We start from the raw sequence: 23,002 nt of genomic DNA, 5'->3' as shown, positions 1-23,002 counted from the left end.
TTGGGTCTACTTGTGCTATTTGTATTGTCACTTGAGTGGGTTGTGCTCTCCCACGTCTCCTGGCTGCTACCACTTCTGTTGCCTTTGTATACCGGACCTTGTTGGGCCATGTCACCTCCTCCATTCTTAAGAGTTCGTGGTCATGTGCCGGCCTTGTGTCTGACCCGCTGATTCCTGTTTGTGAGCGCAATGTTTTGCTCTGGGTGGGTGCTTGGCCTTGTCCGACTTCTTAGAAGCCCTTTCGGATGCCTCCTATGCTGCTATTCTTCCGGGTGACAACTGCGTTTTCTTTGGTTGTGCACTGTACCATGGCTTGCCACTCAGGTGCGCCTATGCGTGGCACTCATAGTGTGCCTTTGCCTTGCACAAGCCAATTGTTTTTGTGGATTTCCCTGGGGAAGTCTCACTTTGCCTGGCTTTTGATCTAATTGTCGACGCTTCTGTTTCTATGAGCAGGTTCTGCGCCCATTGTCTGGTATTTATACGTATTATGCACTTGTGCTGCACATATGTTGGGCACGTGAGGCAAAGAGATGATACCCCGTCCATGCCTCGTTGCCTAATGCAGGTCTCTAGTTACCTTTGTTCTCTTCTGGGGCCACACGAGTTTAGCTGCAGGGCGTTGCAACCTCCTGGTGCCGGAAAACATCACCTGGGACTGCAGCAAGGCTTTACACTTCCACTCTTCAGTCTGCGTCTCGCAGGTCACCTCTCTGTGGGTTATAGTCTCGGGCGGTTCCTTTATTCCGCTGGCAGGAGTCCTTTTCCCTGCTACCCACTGCCTCCTCCTATTGCCTCTTGCGACGCTCCTTGGCTCACCTCTCTGGTGTTAGGGAGAATTCTCTGCTAAGGCTTATTTCCCAAACCTAGTGAGTCCCCCAGCAGCTTTGCTGGATTTTTGGGGTTTATTTTTTTTCTCCTGCCAAGAGTGAGACTCTCTTTCTCCCACTCTTAGACATGATTTGAGATATCCTTTGACTTTGTATGTGTTTTATGGGCTATGGGGTCTTTTACTCCATAGGGCTTCATGTGTTTTTGGTATATGTGTTACACAGCACCCTCCGTGTCGTAACACAGGGGTGTCATAGTGACCCCCAAACATAGACTCCGTACCCTGGGACTGACTACTGTTTCCCAGGGCATGTAAAGTCACCATTGGCTTTACTAGTCCTAAATTGTGAACAGAACCAGTACAAACCATCATATTGTGGGCGTACTGGTAGGGGCAATTCGATTGCCCCTGGGTCTGTTGTTCGAGGGGGCACTATCCAGTTCGCCCTGAGCGAGTTTTGGCTGGTGGCAGTGGATACTACTTTTTATATTCAACCGCAAATATATTCCTATGGGATTTTCCCATTGTTCGAGGCTAATACTTTTTAACATAGCCTCAAACATACCGCCGGTTATTTATTTAATATTAATTCACTGGTTGGTATTTTTTGCCAGAACTCGGTTCCAAAATGGCGTTTGTTTCGCTTCTGTGACTCCAACCCAAGTTGAGCCCTTTGTTCCATTTTTTGGCGGGCTTCTCCACAGAAGCCTCCAAAAGTTGTGCCACTCTGTCTGGGTACCACAGGTGGTGAAGGAGGGGGTTTAGGCACCCTGGACTGAGTTGCCTCGGCAACTCAAGTCGCACCCTTGTGTGATTGGCCCAGTGGTGAGCCGCCCGGCTCACCACTTAGCATGTTTGAGTGACAGCTAGGACTGATGAATGGGGGTTTTCTGCATAAAAGCAGGGCTTTGGGGACTGGGACTTCAGACGTTGCCACAGGAACAAAGAATCCGAAGAGGGAGAAGCTGATCCGACCTGCAACGACGACACAACTGGTGGAGCCCTGCTGAACCGACTCACCACTTCTTCCAACGACAGAGGAGATTTTCATCCTGAAGAGTCTTCTTCCTTTGACTGGTGGGGATAACCAGTTTGCCTGCCTTTTTCGCCTTGCCGGATCATCTCGTGGCTGCCTTGCCTGTGCCAAGCACCCCGGCAACCGGGATACCACGGTTTTCCACTACCGCAAATAAAAGGGTAGTACCTTTTAACCGGAGAACTCCGCGGCTGGTTTCTTCCCTGGCAGTGCCCTTCAGCTTTCCTCCACGTCGAGACCATCTCTTCCTCTGGATGATGCCGCGACTTGCACCCGCTGGAGGATTCTCTCCACTTTCAAGGTACTGTGTCCGCCTGGCCTCCCTCGCAATGGTCTGTGTGGGTTGTCTCGTAAATCCTCAATTTACCACTTGGGTTGGCCCTGGGCTGGATAACTGAACTTTTCTGAGCTGAACTGATTCCAAGCCTTTTAAACTGTGTGATCTTGGGCGCATTGGTGTTCTACTCTCTCCAAGAGGGAGCCTGGCCTCTGAACTTTTTGCTCACAAGTAGACTGACTTTCCTGCCTTGCTGAGTGCTTCGAAGTATTGTGTTGTGTGCTGTTTCTAATTTCTGCCTTTTCCCTCCCTTTTTCTTAACTTATTGGAGTGCCATCGTTAGTTAAGCGCTCACCTCTGTCTGGAAATAAGTGGTGTTAACTAAGACTTGTCTAATAAGGAATAAGGGATGCATATACATTATAGTGACTGTGTTTTTGAACTTGCTTACAATGATAGTGCTAGAGTGTTTCTAAGTGTGCCTTTAAATACATAATTATATACTTGATACCAAAGCTCTGGTCAGTGTTTGCTTGTGCTACTGTATTTTGATACCTATCTTGTATACTCCTATATACTGTCTAACTCTTCTTGAGAGAAGCCTGGCTGCTCAGCCACAGCTACCAGGTAAATCTGGGTGGTACAGACTGCTACCAATTGGGTTTACTGCCAACACCTGTAGTCTTAAGCCTTTTGCAGTGGTCCCTAAGGGAACTGCACAGGTTTCTGCCTAACATCTGGCTCACTCTGCTTTGTGCTTTGGGCTCACCACTGTGGCAGGCAGAGCGCCGGCTCACTCTCAGTGGCAGCCCTCCGTACCTTGGTTTGTTCCTCCGGCCCACTTTGGTGCATGCACTGTGGGATTTTGTGTGTGCACATCTGTGCACACGACGGGCACCTTACCAGATGGCTTGGGGGAAGCACAGTGCACCATTTTTTTGTGCCTCCAGGCCAGCCACCGAAGTCTCTGCAGCCGTAGCCGGGTTGTTTCCGTTTATGCCACTGTCATGACAGTTTGTCCAGTGTGCCTGCCCTATCGTGTGCCGGTCTTCTGTGCTTTCTGCGGTTTTATGGGCGCCTTTGTTACTGCTTATTTGGTATTTCCATGGGCAAGCATTGCTCACAGGGCCATGTCTCCTGCAAACGCTGGGTGTCCTGTATTACACGAGTCTGTCTGAAACGAGCGTCTTCGCTCACTGTTTGATCCGACCTGCGACTGTTGCATTTTGTTCTTTTTCTGTGTCTGCTGTGATTGTCTGCCTGTACAGTTAGGTCCACGTGTGATACTATATCGCCATGAGTTCCACCGCCACACTGTATCTCCTGGGCGCCTGATGTTCCAGTTATCTGCCCTTTCTGCATCTACTCTCTTACGTAGTGATTGATCAGAACCGTGTTAGGGTCTCCGCGCTTGGGCAATGTCTCATATGCTGAGCCGCGCTTGGGAAATGTCTCGTATGCTGAGCCGTGTTTTGGCAATGCCTCATATGCTGACGGGCAGCTTCTTCGGATGCTGGGTTCCGTTGCCAATGGACACCCCGTGTGCCCCACAGTTGTTTTCGGGTTTGCCGTCTCCGCTGCTGTTCTCCCCCAGCACCCAGTGCGGTCTGTACACGCTCACTCAAGCGCCGCACACTGGTCCTGCTGCAAAGCCTCTCCGTCAGTCGCGGTCCATTTGCAGTGCCCACATGTGCTCCGGTTTCACCAACTGTTTACGGGCTCGCACCTCTCCTTTGTTCTTGGTGGCTCGCCATCTTGGATTTTCCCTCGGCGAGCCGTCAAGATCTTCCAGGGCTCAGTGCTTTGGAATTACAGTCTCCAGCGTTGCAAAAAAGCACTCCGGGCCAGCCTCGTGGGTTTTCAAGTATGCACCAGTATTTTCATGAGTTGCATGCAGTTCCATGTGCACTTATATTCCAAATCGTTGGCGGATCAGCAGGAGCTCCTCTGGGGGCACATCCATTCACATGGCCTTGTAGCCACGCCCCCCCCACCCCCCCGGGATTGTAAATCTTGAACCGTTTTTGCTGTAGGATTTTTTTTTTCCCAAGGTTTGATAACAACCTGGAGTGGATAGGTGTTCTTGTGCCATGGTGATATAGTCTGATTTATTGAGGATCATAATGTTCCCTCCTTTGTCTGCCTCTTTTATGGTAATGATCAAGTCTGATGATAGCTCCTTGAACGCTATTTGTTCAGATTTGGCCAAATTACTTTTTTTACTAGAAAATCTTAAAGATTTGCCATATATTTGCTTGTGGATTTCATTAGTAACAGATCGGTAAAAGATTTCTATGGCATTGTCTCCCATAGACAGGGGCATACATTTTGAACGATTCTTATGTTCTGTGATGTCCATGTTCCATTGATGGACACCCAATTCTTTTTGTATGTCACAAAGAGATTTGATATTTTCCTCTTCTAAGTTTGAAAGTATCCTAATATTTTCAATTTCCTGAATAGTTCTATCACTAATAGTTGGTAATCTCTCGGGTGATTTGTACAACATTGGTCTGTTATGAAAGAATTTTTTTTAAATTTGAGTTTTCTAGTAAATTTATAAAGATCAATTTGAACCTCCGTCATGTACTTAAGAACCATCCTGCATCACCTCCTGAAAGCTTAAGCCTCGCTGCTCGTCCATCGTTACCAAATTGAGTCTTGCTGGGGTGTTCTGTGCCTTTACCCTACCATATAGAGGGCAAAATTACAGATGCCCCCTTCATTCTTTACAAGGGCACAGCCCCAAGAAACAACAGAAGAAACCAATACCTGATCAGGTGCACATGCAACAAATCACCACCGGATCTGCTAGGTACGTATAACGCACCCCTCTGGTGGACATTGGCTGCAGGCATGGCTACCCGCACTCTTCAGAAAACAGCAAGGAATATGACCAATTTGGTTGTGCTGGTTACATAATTCCCCGCCTACTTACACCAGACTTCGGCTCAACACCTCTGACATCAGTATGCAGCGAAGATCTATGACCGTTCCGGTCACGCTGAACACATAGTGAGTCTCGAACGCCCACGCATCTCCTGACTCCTCTCGGCACCCATCCACATGCCTGACCTCATTGGGTGCTCTCTACCGGAGCCTGGCCAGCCCTGCTAAGCCTTATTTGGGCAAATGAACAAACGCATTCTAATCTTACTCTGTGGCCTCCAACACTCAGGACTTCGGTCCCCGAGAGCGCTCCCACCGCCAGCGCATTGAGACTATAATAATGGTAAAAGGCGCTAGATAAATGACAACTACAGTGGAATACAATAAATCTTTGCCAAGGCCTCAGCGGCTTTCAGCTGCAGCTGCGGCACCAAGGGGTCCCACCTCATCTGTTGTGACAGGCAGGGTACCCACTGGGGAGCACTCACGCACACCTACAGGCTTGGGGCGGGACCAGAACACAGCCAAGGTTACCCGACGTGGTTAGGCCTCGCCTTCGGGCGTCAAGGTTTTGGCTCTGGTTATGACTGTGTCGAGTTCTCTGCGCCGGTTCAGACGTCGTCGACATCGATCAACGTTATGGACACCATGACTCTGCAGGAGTACTCTTCACTCCCTATGGACACCTTCATGTCTAAGAATTATGACCTATATGACGATGAAGGTGTCGGGTTCCCTTTGGTTTTGAACCCCTAGTTTCTAGGGAGGTGACAGATTTCCCTGAGGAGTTGTACGGGAAAGTGAGGATGTACTGGGACTGGCTGAAGACTTGTAGGTCACCAGGCACCTCGATAGTGAGATGGGCATTCTGCTGGCTCCGACCCAAGTAAAGCTTCAAGTCACTTTTTAAAGTTTGATGGCTAAAGTGGTCAATAATCTGGGGCTTTCTGCGCTGCCTAGATCCAAAGTTCAGTACAAACTGTCTGATATTTTGGATGATGCCCCAAAAAGCAGCCACTCCTCCTTTTAATGTTACAGTGGAGGCCCCAGTGCTGGAAATATGGGGGAAACCTGTATCTGCTCCAGCATTAGCCAGGGAGCTGGCGAAGAAGTACTGTTCTGCCCCATCTGATCCAGGGTTTCTCACCTCTCTAGCCTCACAGGAGAGTTTGCTGGTTCAGGCCATGGCAGTTAGCCAAAAGACCTCCACCTTTCTTTCCCTTCCGCCTGACCTGGAAAGTAAGAGGCTTTTTTAATGGATTATCCTTTTCTTCCCATGGATTCCTCCTCCGATATCCCTATCCCAGCGCAGCTGTTCTTCTGAAATGTTTCTGCCAATAGGGCATCAGGGGGCACAGCGCAGCTCCATGGCAGCTTTGCCTGGTGCCACTGCACGCCCTATGCCGGACATGTCAGGCCAGTATATATGATATGATATGATAGGTTATTTATAACGCGCTTAATACCCAGAGGTTTCTAAGCGCGGACCCGGGGATCGAACCTGTGGGGCTCTGTGTAGTCTTGTTTCCAAGGTGAGCACGTTGCCCTTAAGCTATCCTCCCGGATATATAGAGGCGCCGCGGCCTGTGACCTCAGTTCCTTTTTACCATGCACTATGTTCGCTAATCGGGAACACGATCATCAAACTTACTTTTTCCCTATGCCATGCTTGCTCTGTCTAAGGCCTCAGGCTTCAAGCCGTTTACGGACTGCAGCCAGATGATGTTGGAGGTCCCGCTCCCCGAATGAGTCCTCACACCGACATTCCTCTTCGAAGAAGAAAAGCAACCGCTCCAGGGAATCTCCTGAATGGCCCACGCAGACACCTTTTCCCACCCAATACTCCACCCCAGAGGAATGGGAGAGCTCCTCCTGAAGATGTTGGACATCTTCGCCAAGGCACAGACCGCTCCGGCCTACGTGCCTGTGGTCAGGCAGAGGTGCCATCAGCTTCGGCTGCAGCGCTGACTGGTTCCATCGCGTCAGTTGCAACTGGCACCCGGTGGGGACCACTCCTGCACGCTTATGGGCTTGGTCCTGGACCATAAGACAACCAAGGTCCTCCTGCGCCGACAGGCCCTGTGTTCAAGCACCAAGGCCTCAGCGCCAGCCTCGACTTAGTCATTGACTCCAATCAGTTTCGTTGATACCGGGGCTCCGCAGGAATATGTCCCGCTCGCCATGGATGCCTTCAGGTCTATGATGTACATATATGATGAGGAGGGCGACCATGTTCGCTTTGGACTAGAACCTATGGGTTCTAGGGAGGTGAGGGATTTCCCAGAGGGGTTCGCACCAGTGGCCTCAATACCTCTCCAGAGATGGACATTTTGCCAGCTTCCACCCCAGGAACCCTCAAGCTGCCTTCCTGCGATTGATGGCTAAGGTGGCGAGTACTCTAGGGCTATCTGCCCTGTCTAGGTTGAAGGTGCAGTATGAACTTTGCAACATATTGGACGTTGCTCCCAAAGAAAGAGATGCTCCTGCCCTTCAATGTGGCAGTGGAGGTCCCTGTACTGGAGGTTTGTGAGAAACCTGCCTCTGTTCTGGCAGTGGACAGAGAACTGGAAAAGAGACACCATCCCACCCGGTCGGACTCCGTTTCTCTCCTCCCATGCATCACCAGAGAACCGCAACGGCTACCCTTAAGACTTCTACCTTCCTGTCCCTATCATCGGACAGGGAAAGTAAGAGGTTTGACGTGGGGTAAAAAGGTTTTTGCGTCAGGCAATCTTGTACTGCTTGACATGAATGGCTCTTGCGCCATGTCGAAATTCTCCTTTGGCCTTTGGACAACTATGACCAATGCCAGTGAATAGGTTGCAGAAGGAAAATTAAATACGTTTACTGTCTTTGGTCACTGATGACAAGGGGGCAGAATGCCAAATGTTAAAATGAGGACTGGACGCTGCAGACTGTGTGGGCATATCCATGGCATGAGCACTGTGGTCAGATGCCACCCTTGGCTAAGGACATTGGGGGTTGTGGCAGATGTTCAGGCCAGGCTGTTGGACATGCCCATCAATGACCAAAACCTCTTTGGAGCAAAGGCTTATGACGCCCTCCAAAGGTCCAATCATCTAAGGCAATGGCGAAGTCTTTAGGGCTTGCCATGCACAGTCGGCATCTCGAGGCAGGGGATTTCATCCCTCCACTGCCTATGCCCCAAGAGGACTGTGGTCAGTGTGTCCTGGGAAGAAAGCAGGGAGATGCTTCCAGCGATGTCATGGTATAGGTGCCCAGAGAGGTGGCACGGGCACAGTTCAAGAAGTTTACACTGGCTAAGATCCTGCAAACCTTCGATCTGTAGGACTGGTTGGTATCACTTGTCTTTCAGGATGCCTATTTCCACGTGACGATTCATTTAAAGCACAGGAAGTACCTGAGGTTCGTGGTGGGCCAACATCACTACCAGTTCAAGGTCCTGCTGTTCAGTCTTTCTCCGGCTTCCAGGGTTTTCACCAAACCACTAGCAGGGGTGACGGTTTGCCTCAGGAGGGAGGGCATTCATGTATTTACCTACCTGGTTGATTAGCTCATCCGAGCTCACTCCGAAGAGCAGTTGTTGACATATTTGTAACGGACATGTACCCTATTGTACAGATTGGCTAGTTCGAGCTTGCTCCCAGATCTAGTGTTGAAGCATCTACTCTGCACATACACTCGATTGCACAGCCTGGGCTTTTCCCTGAATATCAAAAAGTCTCAGGTTTCGCCATCCCAGTCACTCTGATTTATCGGAGCCGTCTTTGACACTCGCCTGGGCAGAGCTTTACTGCCTGAGGACCGAGTGGCGAAGATCTTTCGGGTGGTCAATGCCCTCCAATTCCTGCGACAAGTCCTGGCCTCAGCTTTCCTGCACCTTTTGAAATTCATGACCTCCTGTATCCTGGTGGTGCCGGAGGCGAGGCTGCGCATGAGATCGCTTCAGTGGTTTCTCCGTTGCCAATGATCGCAGTTTCAGAACTACATGTCATATATTGTGCAGGTCTCCGACCAGGTGGTTCAGGATCTTGCATGGTGGGCTTTATGGAAAAACTTCCTGAGAGGCATGTTGTTTCATCAACCTTGGCCCCAGGTGATGGTGGTCACGGATGAATCTCTGACTTGTTGGGACGCTCACCTGCCAGATCTGAATGTGGTCTCCTGCGGAGTCTTGGGAACACATCAACTTGCTGGAGCTGAGGGCGATCAGGTTGGCCATTGTTGCTTTCCTCCCTTCTGTCCAAAGCACAACTGGTCCTGATGAACAACACAGTGGCCATGCATTACCTCACAAATGAGGTGATGTGGGGTCCTTGCCTCTGTGCAGAGAAGCAATGCAACTGTTTCTGAGCTCTGGACTAAAGTGTCTCTCTGGCAGCAGCTCATCTGCCTGGAAGAGAGAATGTCAGCCAGATGCCTTAAGCAGATGGATTTCGACGTACCTTCAGTGGGATCTCTGCCAGGAAGATCTGGAGGACATCATCTCCTTTTGGGGGATTTCTAAAGTAGATCTCTTTGCTTCAAGTGTCAACAAAAAATGAACGTTTTTCTGCTGCAGGTTATTTCCTTGTCGGGGAGCTTTGGGGGACGCACGGACGGTCAAGTGAACTTAAGACCTCCTTTATGCATTGCCGCTGATCCCTGTAATTCCACTGGTTCTCGGGAGGTTGCGCCTGTTGGGAACCACCTTGATCCTGATCGTTCCAGACTTGGTCAGGAGAATGTTGTATTGAGAGTTGCTGGGCATGGTCATCTGCCCTCTATGGCGCCTTTTGAGCAGAGTTGACCTGCTCTCGCAATCGGAGGGGTGGGACCTCCACCCCAATCTCAGCAGCCTGAACGTTCATGCTTGGCTACTGAGAGGCTGAAGTACAAGAAGTGGGGCTTGTCGGTCAACAACCTTCATGTGCTCCTTTCAGGTAAGAGGCCTGCTACAAAATACATTTATGCCTGCAGGTGGCCTACATTTTCGGTTTGCTGCTGGGAAAGGGATCTGGATTCTTTATCCTGTCCACTATTTCCTTTGTTGGATTTTCTGCTATCTTGGATTCTCCCCAGAAAACTGGTCTGGCACCCTCCTCATGTGGCTAGGGAAAGGCAGGCGCTTTCTGATCCCGACTCTGGGGGTGGTGCACTGCGGGAGGAACACATGGGGGGGTGGAGGGGATTTGGACCAGGAAGACTGTGAGGAACCCCTTTTTAACTTTCCCTGTAATGCCTCCCTTTTGATGGCATTTTTCCGAATTAAAGAAGTGGAAAAACCTGACTTTGACATAGTAAACTAAATGTCCCAAAATCCCATAGGGACTGAGACAAAGAAGAGGGCTTAAGAGGCATGTAGATGTAGACGGCAGGCAATTAGCCCTAACAGCCTTTGCACGTGAAACCAATTGCTCCACCTTTGAGGCATTAAAGCGTGCAGCAGGAGAGGGAAGAAGGAAATAGCAGGAGCTAGGAGGCTGCCAGCAGTAGCAGAAGTTAAAGAGCATGAGGCAGGCAGTTCATAAGGAAGTGTGATAATCTAAAGGACGCCATGAAGTGGAGACAGCAGATTTCACCTGCAAGTTCTGCGAGGGTCATGTGTTAACAAACCCTGTCTTGCCGTGGCTGCACTGAGAAAGACGTGCTGGGAGTGAACATTTTCCCAGGTGCACCCAGGTGCGCCTGGTGGCTGTAAGCAGAGCCATTACTGTGCTGAAGCCCGGGGCCCGTAGCAGAAAGCAAGCTGAGGGACAGAGGAGTGAAGGAGACTTCCAGTTGGCGTGGTCAGACCTGAGACACTGTGTTGCAGAAGGATGTGGGTCCCAAGTGTGCCCAAAGCAGTAGTAGAAGTGGAAGAAGTTGGGAAGGTGAAGAAGCCTGCAACTACACTGTTCCTGGAGCCGGTGAGTAAAGCTTGGCATTCAGCCTCACTGCGAAAACCTTGCTGGTAACTGTTACCAGCTCTAAAGTGGCTTGCGTAATAGTAGAAGCAAGTATAAACTGTTTGTCATTGTGAAAAGTATTTCTAACAATGGAAATGTATCACGCACACTTCTAGTAAAAGTCGTAGTGCTCGCATAAGAAGAAAAGCATCTAATTTCCCATTGTTGAACTATTAACGTTGCCAGAGTGGTTACGTGTCCCTATTAAAGAGGGAACACTTGCTAAAACATTCTGAAAACCCTAACGCTGACTTTAACAATTGTTACAAGTATTTACAGCATAAAAGGAAGGTCGCGTGTAGCCAATTGTGATTCCCAACAGGAGTTAGAAAGCATCTCTGTGATAATACGTGGGAATACAAGCACTTGCAGTTATTTAAGGTTAAAGATCTACCTTAGAGTGGATGCGTGTGCCTAAATCTTTGAAGACTGAACATTGTAACATTAAGAACAAGTATTCTTTAAACCTAGAAGTTGTTGTACTAACGAGATCAACCACCATTACGCAAGCCAAGAGGCAAACCCTTCATATAGTGAAGCAAGCCCTGTTTAAATCTATCTACCTGATTTGCAAAGTCCAGTGTCCTCTAATACAAGTGTGACATTGTTACCCGAAGTTGAAAGTGAGGCAATAGAGCTTCAGGGTAGCTACTGGAACCAAGAAGGTGAATAAAACTGGGTGCTTGTAAGAAGATTGAGCAAATAATCTGTAATGCTGAGACTGCTCAAGTTGAGAGAGTTAGTCTTGAAGCAGAGGCAGGTTATACTTGTGGCAGTAAAACAGAGTGAAGAGGCAAAGAGGCTGACCTTTTCCTGGAGTACAGGGAAGAAGAGTGCTTTGCCTAACAGTCTCTTGTCTTTAAATGCCTAAACATCCTGAAATACAAAGTAGAAATACCTAAACATCCTGAAATAGAAAGTAGAAGCAGAAATACTAAAACTGTAGTTGGGTATAATACTGTCAGTGGATGTTAAATTGAAATTGGTTCAAGTATTGGCATACTGTGGAACAAAGGAGGATGTTCCCATGGTAACAGTAGTAGAAGGGTGGTTGTCAAGAGGAAAGCAACAACCCAAGAAGAAGCATCCTGACAATTATACCAAATACACTGCAGGGGTCATAACCACTTGTGGAGTTACAGAAGGAGAAGTTGTTAATCTATTATTTCGAACTGTGGCAAAACAATCTTGGAAAGAGGATGTCTCCAGGATTACCATTGGTGCTATTTTCTTGGCTGGAATTGAACGTGGATTTTTTCTACTGAAATCTGAAGCACTGCTACCAGTGGATTTTTGTTTGATAAACTTTTGTTTTATTTGGAATTTACAAGAACTGGTTCAAGATTTTACTTTATTTTTGGAACATTTGTGGAAGTTGTCTTTGGACAATACTGGGGAGGGATTTACCCAGGACAGGTGAAGGTCATCCAGATACTGGTTAATTGTTTACTTTTTTTATGTTGTTTATTAATTATTTTGATTTTTTGTTGTTTAGTGTGAGGGCTAGTTTGTATATGCTAGGAATTATTCCCTTAGCTGTTCGAATAGGTAGAGAATTCCCTGAGAGCGTAGGATTAGCGAGGACTTGTTTGAACCCTTTTTCTTTAATAAAATGTTTAATTGTGATAAAACTACAAGCAGTTGTCCACCTCGCATAACTGACCCCTCACATATCCTTGACCCAACACGGCCTGCAGATTGGCAATGTAAATAGACACCTTGCCGCGAAATCCATATTCGAGGTTGCTGGATCAGGACTCGTTCTTCACAATCCCCACTGTAATGTAGCTCTTGCGAGGCTTGTGTAACCAGTTTCCTCCCTGCCTGTTTCTGGTTCCTGTGTGGATTTGGACTTAGCTTAGACGTTTCATATGGGCGCTTTATTTGAGCCCCTCCATTCCTATTCTATTAGATTACCCAGCCTTAAGATGTATTTCCTGGTTGCCATCACTTCCGCGAGACAGGTGAGTGAGCTTTAGGCGTTCTGTTTTATCTCCCTATTTGTTTTTTTCAAAAGAGAAGGTGACTTTGAGAGCAAGGCCTCCTTTCTTCCGAAAGTGGTCTCGGATTTCCATCTCTCTCAGAAGATCCATCTTCCTCTGTTTTTTCCTCCACCTCGCCCTTCGAAAGCAGAGGAACAATTCCATCAGCTGGACCCAGTGCTGGCCCTTAAATTCTACGGCTCTTGTACTAGAGAGGATGACCAGATTTTCGTGGGTTACATAGGGGCTTGTGCTGGCAGCTCTGTGACAAAACAGACTCTTGTCAAGGTCGATCATTCTTTGCATCTTGGACTGCTGTGATCTGGCTGGGAAGGATGTCGCTCAGGGTCTCGGGGTGCATTCTACCAGAGGAGTGGCTGCCACCTCTGCCATGCAGAGGGGAGTCCCTGTCCTGGACATCTGCTAGGCTCCGAAGTGGGCATCTCTGCAAGCCTTTGCTAAGCATTCCTGCTTGAATTCCCTTGCGGGACAGGAGGCCTGCTTTGCTAGGGCAGTCTTCCAGAGTTTTCTGGTCTAGTCTAGATAGTATCCTTGCTTCCTCCCTCTTCCAGATTTACATATGGCTTTGGGAGTATATCATAGATGAGGAATCCGTGGGAAAAAGGAATCCATTAGAAGAACAATTGACTTACCTCTCTGTAATATTCTTTCTGATAGATGTTTCTCATATGGATTCATCGCCCTCCCTACCTGCTCTTCGTGGGGGATAGCTAGTTCACCATCGGTTCTACGGTCGCTCAACTTCAAGGTTGTAAGGGAAAAAAGGTGTAACTGACATCACGGGGTGTGACTCCTCAATATATACTGTCCCGAACATCCTGCCTAGCAAGGGGGCGCATGGAGGTGTCAGGCAGAGCTGTGCTGCACCCCCTTGTGGCAGAAAGGTTGGAGGACCATCCATCAGAAAGAAAATTACAGAGAGGTAAGCAATTTGTTCTTCAGCACCCTGCCACCAAGAAGAGGCTAATTGCTTTTGGGCTTGTTATAATGGAATATTGAAGCAAATGTTCCCCTACGTCAGGATACAATTGATGGAAAAATAAAATAAGCTTTTCCATGTTTTAAATGCCACTCTGATTGCAACACAGAAATAACAGTATGTTTTTTTCAGGTTAATTCCATGAACTTGAACTGTGGAGCTTCACTGTTGGTATCGGGGACTAAAGAAGGCAGTATCTATATATGGGACATCCCTTCATGCAAAATGTTGCATCAACTTCGATGTCACTCTGGGATAGTATATGAAACAGCATTCAGTCCCGGTATGAGTAATTTTCTCCTGGTTTTACTATTTCGACTCCTGAAACCTGTTCAAATGTTGTTTCTTCACTGCCCTAATATGATGTAACAAGATAAGTTAAATTCTGTGAGCATTTTAATCGTATATTTTTTTTGTATGTGCCAAAAACTATTTGGATTAAACAAAAGCGAAGATTACTCTCGTCTTTACATACATTGACCATCTGTTTGCACTTTTTTTTTCGTTATGGTTGCTTTTTCATTGTTCTTCTCTTTGCGCTATCAACGTAAAAGCATGTTGTAGGATTTTTACCGCAGCAATTGTCCATGAAGTTTTTTGCCCGCTTTATTAGGCGTGGCCAACATGTCTCCTCCTCGCGAAGTGAGGATGGTTCCAGGACAGTTGACAGATAAGTTTGTCTCATGTTTTGTAATGCTGAGCATGATGTGAGTAGGTGTCGGACTGATTCCACAGCCTCTGCGTCTTTGCACAGCCTGCACGTATGTGTTGCACTAGTGCCTCTAATGTGTAGCCTCGCTTTTATAAAAAGCTGTCTCAAGGGTTTGCTAGGACATATTTTGTATATTTCCTCTGGATCCTTGAATTTCCTTTGCACAGGTGACAGGTGGCTCAGGAGTTAGTTCTTTCAGCCATCTCTAATGTGGTGATCCAGTCCAGTTCCTCTAATTTATTTTTTATTTTAAGCAGGTTTGAAAACAAGTCTTCATGTGAAAAAGCGATTGATTTTAGTTGCTCCTCTTTTTTTTGTAGCCCATGATGTTAACATTTTTGAGCCGCCTGTTTTAATTTCAGTGGCCATCAGGTTGTACTAAGTTGGTGACTCTGGAAGAAGGATTTCTCTGTACAAAGACATGCTGTTGTTTTCCACTATTGTTTTTAGGGAGATCAGCCCCATTTCTCTCCTAATTGCAGATAGTGAGGTTGATTTGGGGACCGAGAGCAGTGATCTCCCAAGAAAGCCTTCGATCTTTAGTCAGGTTTTGTCCGGCATGGGCATTGCCTCTGCGCCATATGTCAGACATGGGATGACTTTTGTTTTGTAGTATTTTAGTACTGGTATCAGCGAAAAGCACCCAAATTTATTGTTCAACATTCTCGCTTTTGTGGTCATAGTGTGTGCTTTGGACCAGATGAAGCTTTGCATACTGGTTTATTGTCTGGTATTGTCAAGCATGACCCCCAGGTATTTGAAGTTTGGGACTGTTTAGATCAGCGTGTTTTCCAAGTGCCACAAAGCTCTGGGGGCACACTTGTTCTTTTTACCCATGATCATTATCTTCGTTTTTCCTGTGTTAATTTGCTGCTTGTTTTTATTGATGTACTCTGATAAGTTTGTTAATTGGCATGTGCCGATTGGGGTCTGGTCGATCACCGTGATGTCATCCACGTAGCGGATTCTTGGGACTTGGGTTCCCCCAACTTTAGGTGGAAATGCCATCACGGCTTCCGTTGATTCCTTATAGTCTCCAATGAAGGCAGTGAACAGTGCCGGAGCCAGGGGGCATCCATGCTTTACCCCCCTTTTTGTTGGGATATTTTCCGATAAGGTGCCGTTTCCGTTTAGCTTTACTTGCATCGATGTTTTAAAGTATAGTGCTTTTATTGGGTCCATGATGTTTTTTGGGCAGTATGCGGCCGAAAGTTTATCCCAGAGCAGCTGTCTTTCCACCTTGTCAAAAGCCTGGGTGAGGTCTATGAAAGCTAAATAAGTTTTTGAAGTCCCTTCTAGTGCTTTGCTTTTCAATAGGCTGAGCATCATGATGTTGATTGAGGCCCCCGAGTTCTTCTGGAAGCCAACTTGAAAAGGGTCTTGCAGCGGGGCTGACTTTGCCCATGCTTGGAATTCGTGCAGTAGTAGCATTCCAAAGACTTTCTCTATGCAGTCTAAAAGCACGATCGGTCTGTAATTAGATGGATCTGCTCTGTCTCCCTTTTTAAAAATTGAGACCACCACGGATGAGGTCCATGAACTCGGCACTGTTTTTGCGTTGGCACAGGTTTTGAATACCTTGCTGATGAAGGGAGCCCACTCATCTGGGAAGGTTTTAAGGTCCATATTTGTCACTCCGTCCGGCCCTGTTGCGCGTGAGGCTTTTAGTTTCCGTATGATGGATTTAATGACCTCTTTGTTTGAAAGATTGCACCATGGAGCGTTACTTTCTTGGACTGCAGTTTGCAGCTGCCTATCTGGGCCTTGGAAAAGGGCTGAGAAGTGCACAGTCCAGGTTTCTTCATTCACGCAATTTGCTTGCAACGGTGCTCGGTGCACCCTTGAAGTTTTGATGAGGGACCAGAATTCACCTGTATTTTTACTCCCCAATTTTTTTAACATCTCTTCCGAGTCTTTTTGATACATCAAGATCCGATGATTTCTCAGCCATGCTTTATAAGATTTTGCTTCTTTGCTTGCTTTCCTTAAAGCTGTTGGAGAGTTGTTTTTTTTTTGCTTTTCTTTTTAGGCGTCTTACCAAGGCTCTTTTTGCGACTACTATCGTGTCATATTGGTGGGTGTTGGGAGTCGGTTCTAGTGGGTTGTTTTTTTCGTCTTGATCTTGTATGGTCTCAGTAGTGGCTGGTAGTCTGGGATAACTACTATCTTCGATCCATTGCTCTGCATTTTTTTTTGGTAGTTGAGATTTAGAGTTTTTATTCTCTCTGCTGTCAGTTTGAGGCGGTTTCCTTGAGCATTAGGCTCAATTTGCGATTCACAATAGTCGGACGCACGATTAGGCATTTCCCATGTGGCTCTCCGGAGATTGTGGTCACTTGCTGCTGTCTTGATGATTTTGAAAGACCTTGCCAGTTTTAGCAAATTGTCAGATGCGAAGATATGGTCGATTGTGGCACTGAAGGTGTCTCTTTCGTTTGGATTTTGGGAATGCCTTATCGAAATTGTAGCAGCCACGTGACGCCATTAGCTCTGACCATCTCACACCTCTTTTTTCAGATGAGGTTTTAGGTTGTTGCTGTGTGGCCACACTGGGAGGACATCTGGCATTTCGGTCACCACATATTTTATAATATGCCCCACTTTTAGTTCAATGACTAGATGGTCCAGTATTTTTTCGATGGTTTTAAGAAATTCGTCGTCAGAGATGTTTTGGGGGTTTCAGTACACAGAGACTATTGCAACCAATAGCTCTTTCGTTGCCTTTGTGTCCTGGTCAAACGTGGTCCAATTAGTCAATACTGCCAGATGGTTTATGGATGCCGACAGTGAATGCTGACTCTTCTTCCTGATCGAACCGCCAAAAGAATCCCAGCCGATGGACGGCCCAAAGTGCTTTTTTTTTCAGGTGAGAATTCGATGGAAAAACCATCAAGATGAGGTTTTTCCATTAACCACGTTTCCTGTAGGGCTAAGATGTCAAAGTTGCCTAAATTCACATCGCTCTTTTTCAGTAGATGTTGGTAGCCCCGCATATTCCATGAAACCATCCGCACAGTGGTGAATGACTGTGTGTAATCCTTCTGCCTTCCAGTCACTCTGACCTCTTTGCCATGGGTTGCGGATTGATATTTCTTGCCATAGGCTGATAATGTTTTGGGTAGCCATGCCCCCATAGTTGTTTCATAGGAGAGAGGGCTGTTTCTGTTTTGGCCGACCTTTGTAGGTTTATGGCTGGTACAGCTAGATTTTCTCATGATTTGAGGATTGTTGGCGTAGCTGGCGCCCTCTTCCCTGTATTTAGAGCTCTGACCCGTGTTCCTGGGAGTGGTAGTGGGCCCCTGTGGTGAATCGTTTCTGTTCCTCATTCCATTGTTCCTTTGCGTCCTTGGCTCTGACGAATTTCTGGTTTCTTTAATGCTTCTATCTGAGGGCTTGGCCCTGTATCGGGATAATCTTGTAGCAAGTTGGTTTATTGCTTGGTATATTCATTGACCCACAGTCCCTTCTGTCTGATTTGGGGCTAGTGTTGGCTATTATTGACAAATGAAAGCCACGTTGTAAAAGCTCTTCTAAAGCCTTGTTGATAGAATAAGGCATGGCGGCCAACTTTATGTGGATATAGGCCTTTGCAATCGACCCTCTGTGATACGGTTCCACCCGCGCATAGTCCTCTGCTCTCAGGCGTTTCAGTGTGGTGATGTTTCTGAAAATGTTTCTTACCGTCCTCCTATTAAGCACCATCTTCTCGTAGTTTTTGTGGGATTGTTCTAATTTCAGGGTTAAAATTTCGCAGATTGGCTCTTTCTTGCTCGATTTATGTGGGGTTACTTGATCCTTTGCTGTATTTCTCCTCTGATTTTGTTCTTTCTCGGGCGTCTCGGCCTCTCTTCGATGATTGGTTTGTGAATGGGCGCGATTGGCCGATGTGCCTGTTGTTTTGTCTTTATAATTGCATACTCTTTGTTCCCTTCCTTCGGGTTCTGTGCTCACCTTCTCCTTGGATTTGTCAGAGAGCATGACTGATTTCGCTGCTTTTCTTTGACTAAATGTCTGCTCAAGTGCTTTGACAAATTTTATTGCAATTCTGCCTTTTTCTCTTTAAGAGTAGAGTTTTTTTTCTACTGCCTTCTTTTTTTGGCATCGGTTTTAGTTTGACTGTTGTTGCTTTTTCTCTTTGAGGGTAATCGATTTCTTCTTCCAGGTCGCTGTGTGAATACTGCGAATAGTTCATAGTGGTTTGATCTGCTAGAAAATGGTTAATTGTTCTGGGGTAGTTTTCGCTGACCTTTCTCTATAATGGCCGCATTTGTGTCATGTCTAGTTTGGGCCGTCTTTCTTTTTTTTTTTTCTTTTCTTTTTCTGTTTCAGAAGGTGGTTCTGTGATGGTTTCTGTTGTTGAGCACAAAGGCTCCTCTGTCCTCTTGGATTATTTGAACAGCACTTCTTTGTTTGTCCTTTCCGGTTTGTTTGTTTCCCTATTGCCCTTTTCCGATGGCCTTTCAGTGTTTTCTGGTGTAGAACTCTTGCGGAGGGAGGCTCCTTCCCTCTGATTTCTCGCCATTGTGGTGCATTTCTTAGGAGAGCTTGCTTTGAAGAAGACGACCTTGGGTAAGTTAAACTTGGCACCATCGTTGTTTTGGAGGGGATTGAATATGCTAAAGTTGCTTCCATTCTGGTCCTTGCGGGGCGCTGACTTGGATTTAATGTGCTCCGTTTGCGTGGATTGTGAGATCTGCCGCACCGTTTTTAACGGCTCTTTGGTTGTGTTGGATTTAGTGATTTTGGTTGGACTCGCTAATTCGCATATCACAGTTTGTCCAGAAATGTTCACTTTGTTGTCAGTAGATTTTTTTTCTTCTGTTGCTGCTATATACCCTTCTAGGTATATTAGTTTAGTGTGCATCATGGCTATCATCGTCACGTGGTCTTTTCAACTTGCATTAATGGCCTCGTAGAGTTTACAGAAAGGGGCCAGCGCTATGGTGATTGCAGACATTATTGTAGTCATGTCGGGTTTCTTTGTCGGGGTCTCCTTTGTCATTGATGTCCATTGATCTCCATGACTCTGATGCCTCTCTGATGAGTTTAGGGAGGAACCCTGAGTGCTCGCCCTCGTAGGTTAGTAGTGTTATGTGTAAGTTGTGCTCTTCTTGCGTGATTGCCGTACGGTTTCCTCTAGGGTTCTTTCCCTCCTTTATCTCTGTGGCGTCGCGATTTCTCTCCGCTTGTGTGTTTCTTCCGCCGGCTGTAGATATTCATTGCTGCTCAAAGTTGCGCCCATAGAGTCGGGCTTTGGGTCCAAAGTTTCATCGCTTATGTTTTTAACCGGCTGAAGATCACAGGGTGGTGATTCCTGCACAGGTAATGCCTCAGTTGGCTTAAAATTTGGTTCAGTCTTTTTCAATTGTAAATCTTGCGGACTCGTGGTTTTACTGGTTAAGGTCTCTTCTGTGGTCGCATTTGGTGAATTTGTCATCACAGATGAGCTGTTTTTACTATTTTTTGGGGAGGCATGGTTCTCACCGCCTCAAGCAATGGGATGTCCGTGAGCTGTTTGGCTGCAGTTTGTGTAGTGACCAATGGGGCGTCTATTTTTCGCATTTTGGGGCCTGCCATGGTTCCTTTATGGCTTCAAGAATCTCGGCGTCAGAAAGCTCATCAAGGTGGTCATGATTTCTCTTTCCCTGATTTTTAGAGGAGAGATTCGCTGAAGTTTGTTGCGCCGTTTATTAAAAAAAATGTTTAATTGAAGACGCTTGTAATTTTTTGTGCTTTGTCAGTCGCCTGTGGTCTGAGTTTATTCTCCCTGACACTTGACACCTGGCGCTTGGAGCTAATATTTCTGATGTTGGGTTTTCTCTGTAGATGTCCTTTGTTGGGTCCTTGCTTTCCACTGTTAAGTTATTTGTTTTTTGAGTGTTTCAGGTTGACTGCATCCAGTGCTATGTCTTGAGATTTGTTAGCCGCACTATGGTTTTCTTCGACTCCCTCTCCAGACTCGGACTCGGACTCATGTATTGTTAGTGGGTCTGGTGTGGCAACGCATCAGTTTCTGGAAGCCTTGGGGCCCACTTTACAATTGCTGGCCCCTCCCTGCGGACTGGAGCTGCGCCCGCGGAATGGACTTGCGGCTTCTAGGGCAGCCGGGAGGGGCATTCGGAGCGGAGACCCGCGCCTCGCTAAACAGGCTGAGTCTCTGAAGTCTGAGGTATCTTTGCTGGGTTAGTTGAGTGGGCAGTTGGTTCTGAACCAAGCGCATCCTCGAGGATTGCGAATGCCTCAGCTGATCTGGTCGCGGGATTGCTCCGTCTCGACGGCCCTCCGGCTGCCGATAGAGAAGGTTTTCCCTCTGCTACATTTCGCTGGCAATCGCTTAATGCAGGAATTTCCTCCTCTTCTTCCACGCATTGTGGGGGCTTCAGCTGATTTTCAACTTGGCAGTTCGTGGCTGCCGAGCTACCATTTATCTGGGCCGTAGTTTGTAGTTTGGTACGTGGCTGTGTTAATCAGGAAGCTTCTCCATTTTGTAGCTGCCGGTTTTCGCAGAGCCTTGATGGCGCCGACTGAAGTCGGTTTCTGGCGGCTTGCTGTCCCGCTGGTAGTTCTTTCATATCCAGTTGTAGTTTGGAGCTACGTAGGCGCTGTTTGTCGCCCTCCCCTTCGATGTGTGAGTTCTCTGGGTTTTCAAGTGGGGAAGTCACGGTTGGAGACATGTCTAGCAGTCCTGCCGGCCTGACAAGGACTGCAAAGACTCCTCCAACCTCAGCGACAAGCTCTGCGGCCACTCCACGGTTCACAGCAGTACTTATGGGTCCTCCCACGAGGGTTTAGCAAAGGTAGAAAGCAGACTCGAAGCTGGAGTGGAGCTGGGATGCGAGGAAGAGAGCTGACTGCAAAGACACAAAATCAAATTCTGTGTCATGCTTTGCAAATACTCTTTTAATCCTTCTGGTTCCTTTGTATATTGTGTCAGATGCTGAGAATGTGACATTGTTGTAAGGTATACCATCTTCCAACAGGCACTTGAACTTTCAAAATACCTCATGGTGCAGCATTGTGTGGATTTTTTTAAAGAACGCACCAATGGCTATCTGGGTGACTCTTGCCTGACTTAATCAAGGTTGTAGCATCCTAGAGACAAATCAATCTCCTCCATCAGGGACATAACAGGGGAGTCAGCGGGGTCGGCCCTGATGCATGGTGCACCATCCCATGCCTCCTGTAGGGCTGGCGCTCAGTTTGCACTGGCGCTGACTGAGGGCCACCCTTGATAATTAAAAAAAAAAAATACGAAATCCTGTGAGTGGTGCACCGATATGTGCAGCGTAGTGCAACTCTCCATATTTTTTTGTTTATAAATGTCATCAGGGTTGGTGACTGAGCACCAACCCTAATGATATTAAAAAAAAGAAAACTGAGTGCCGTTCCAATGTGTGCACCACTCACAGGGTTGCTTTGGTAATGATATTGGCTTTTCTGAACGTGCAATGCCGGCACGCCCCAGGGACTCAAGTCCTTCCAGAGTGTGCAAACGCCAAATATTTCCAGTATGTGAGTTTTTGGATTGTGTTGTATGTATACTTGCATCTGTGTTTGAATGCAATGCTGTGTGTGCATGCAAGACTAGTTGAGTGAGTCTGTAGCGGTGCGTGCCTGTATATATGTGTGTTAGGGTGGACCTGTGTGTGTGTGTGTGTGTGTGTACACGCGCATGTGTTTTGTATCATCTCTGCAATGGATTTACAGTGGCCAACCTTACAATTTGGTTGGCTGCACACTGTTAATCCCTTGCAAACACTGCTGGCATAGATAGGTTATGTGTCAGCAGATTTACGCATGTCATTTAAAGTATCCATTACTGGCATTCCGATCTTCTATGCCAATAACAACCACTTTAAATGACATGCATGAAGATGGGTTGTAGCAGCATTTTATGCGTGATTTAAATTGACCATTACTGGCACAAATATGTTGTAGCTATCTATGCCTGCACGGCAAACTAAAACCCAAAAAATGAAATGGGTGGAAGGTTTTGAATTAATGCCAACTGTTGGCATTTTCCTCAAACAACCTTACACAGCACTGTTTTTTAACCCACCTGCTGCTTTGCAAACAGGGACCACCCATTTGCAAATGTTTATTGGTACTGCCACCAATGTTGCAGAACTGGTTGCGATGTGTTGGGTCCAGTTGGTTTACCTTTTCTTAGTGAGGTACTGGGAGGGTGGACCAGGTTTTCAAAGGGGTTGTCTGCCATTTTAGAATTCACTGGGACCTTTGGTAGTGTACATGCAGAATCCTGAGGCTGTCTTCAAACCTTTCCCCTCAGCCTACTGATATTGGGAAGCTTTTATCTGCTTTCAGAGGGAATGGTGATGCTGGTAAGGCAACTACAAGTAACTTT

The 23,002-nt window shown here is 47.0% G+C and overlaps 1 protein-coding gene across 2 annotated transcripts in view; it reads left to right on the top strand.

The window, feature by feature from the left end:
• Positions 1-23,002, top strand: part of NSMAF (neutral sphingomyelinase activation associated factor) — a 2,198,666-nt gene that overhangs the window by 1,861,206 nt on the left and 314,458 nt on the right. For both annotated transcript variants that reach the window (XM_069621092.1, XM_069621093.1), the window contains one exon: positions 14,058-14,208. In XM_069621092.1, the coding sequence (XP_069477193.1) occupies positions 14,058-14,208 (151 nt within the window). The remainder of the gene's footprint in view (positions 1-14,057; positions 14,209-23,002) is intronic.

This window comes from Ambystoma mexicanum, chromosome 5q, assembly GCF_040938575.1.
Source record: "Ambystoma mexicanum isolate Mex_15411 chromosome 5q, UKY_AmexF1_1, whole genome shotgun sequence".
Lineage (NCBI taxonomy): Eukaryota > Metazoa > Chordata > Amphibia > Caudata > Ambystomatidae > Ambystoma > Ambystoma mexicanum.
Note: the sequence above shows the minus strand (reverse complement) of the source record. Positions and strands in the feature narration are given on the sequence as shown.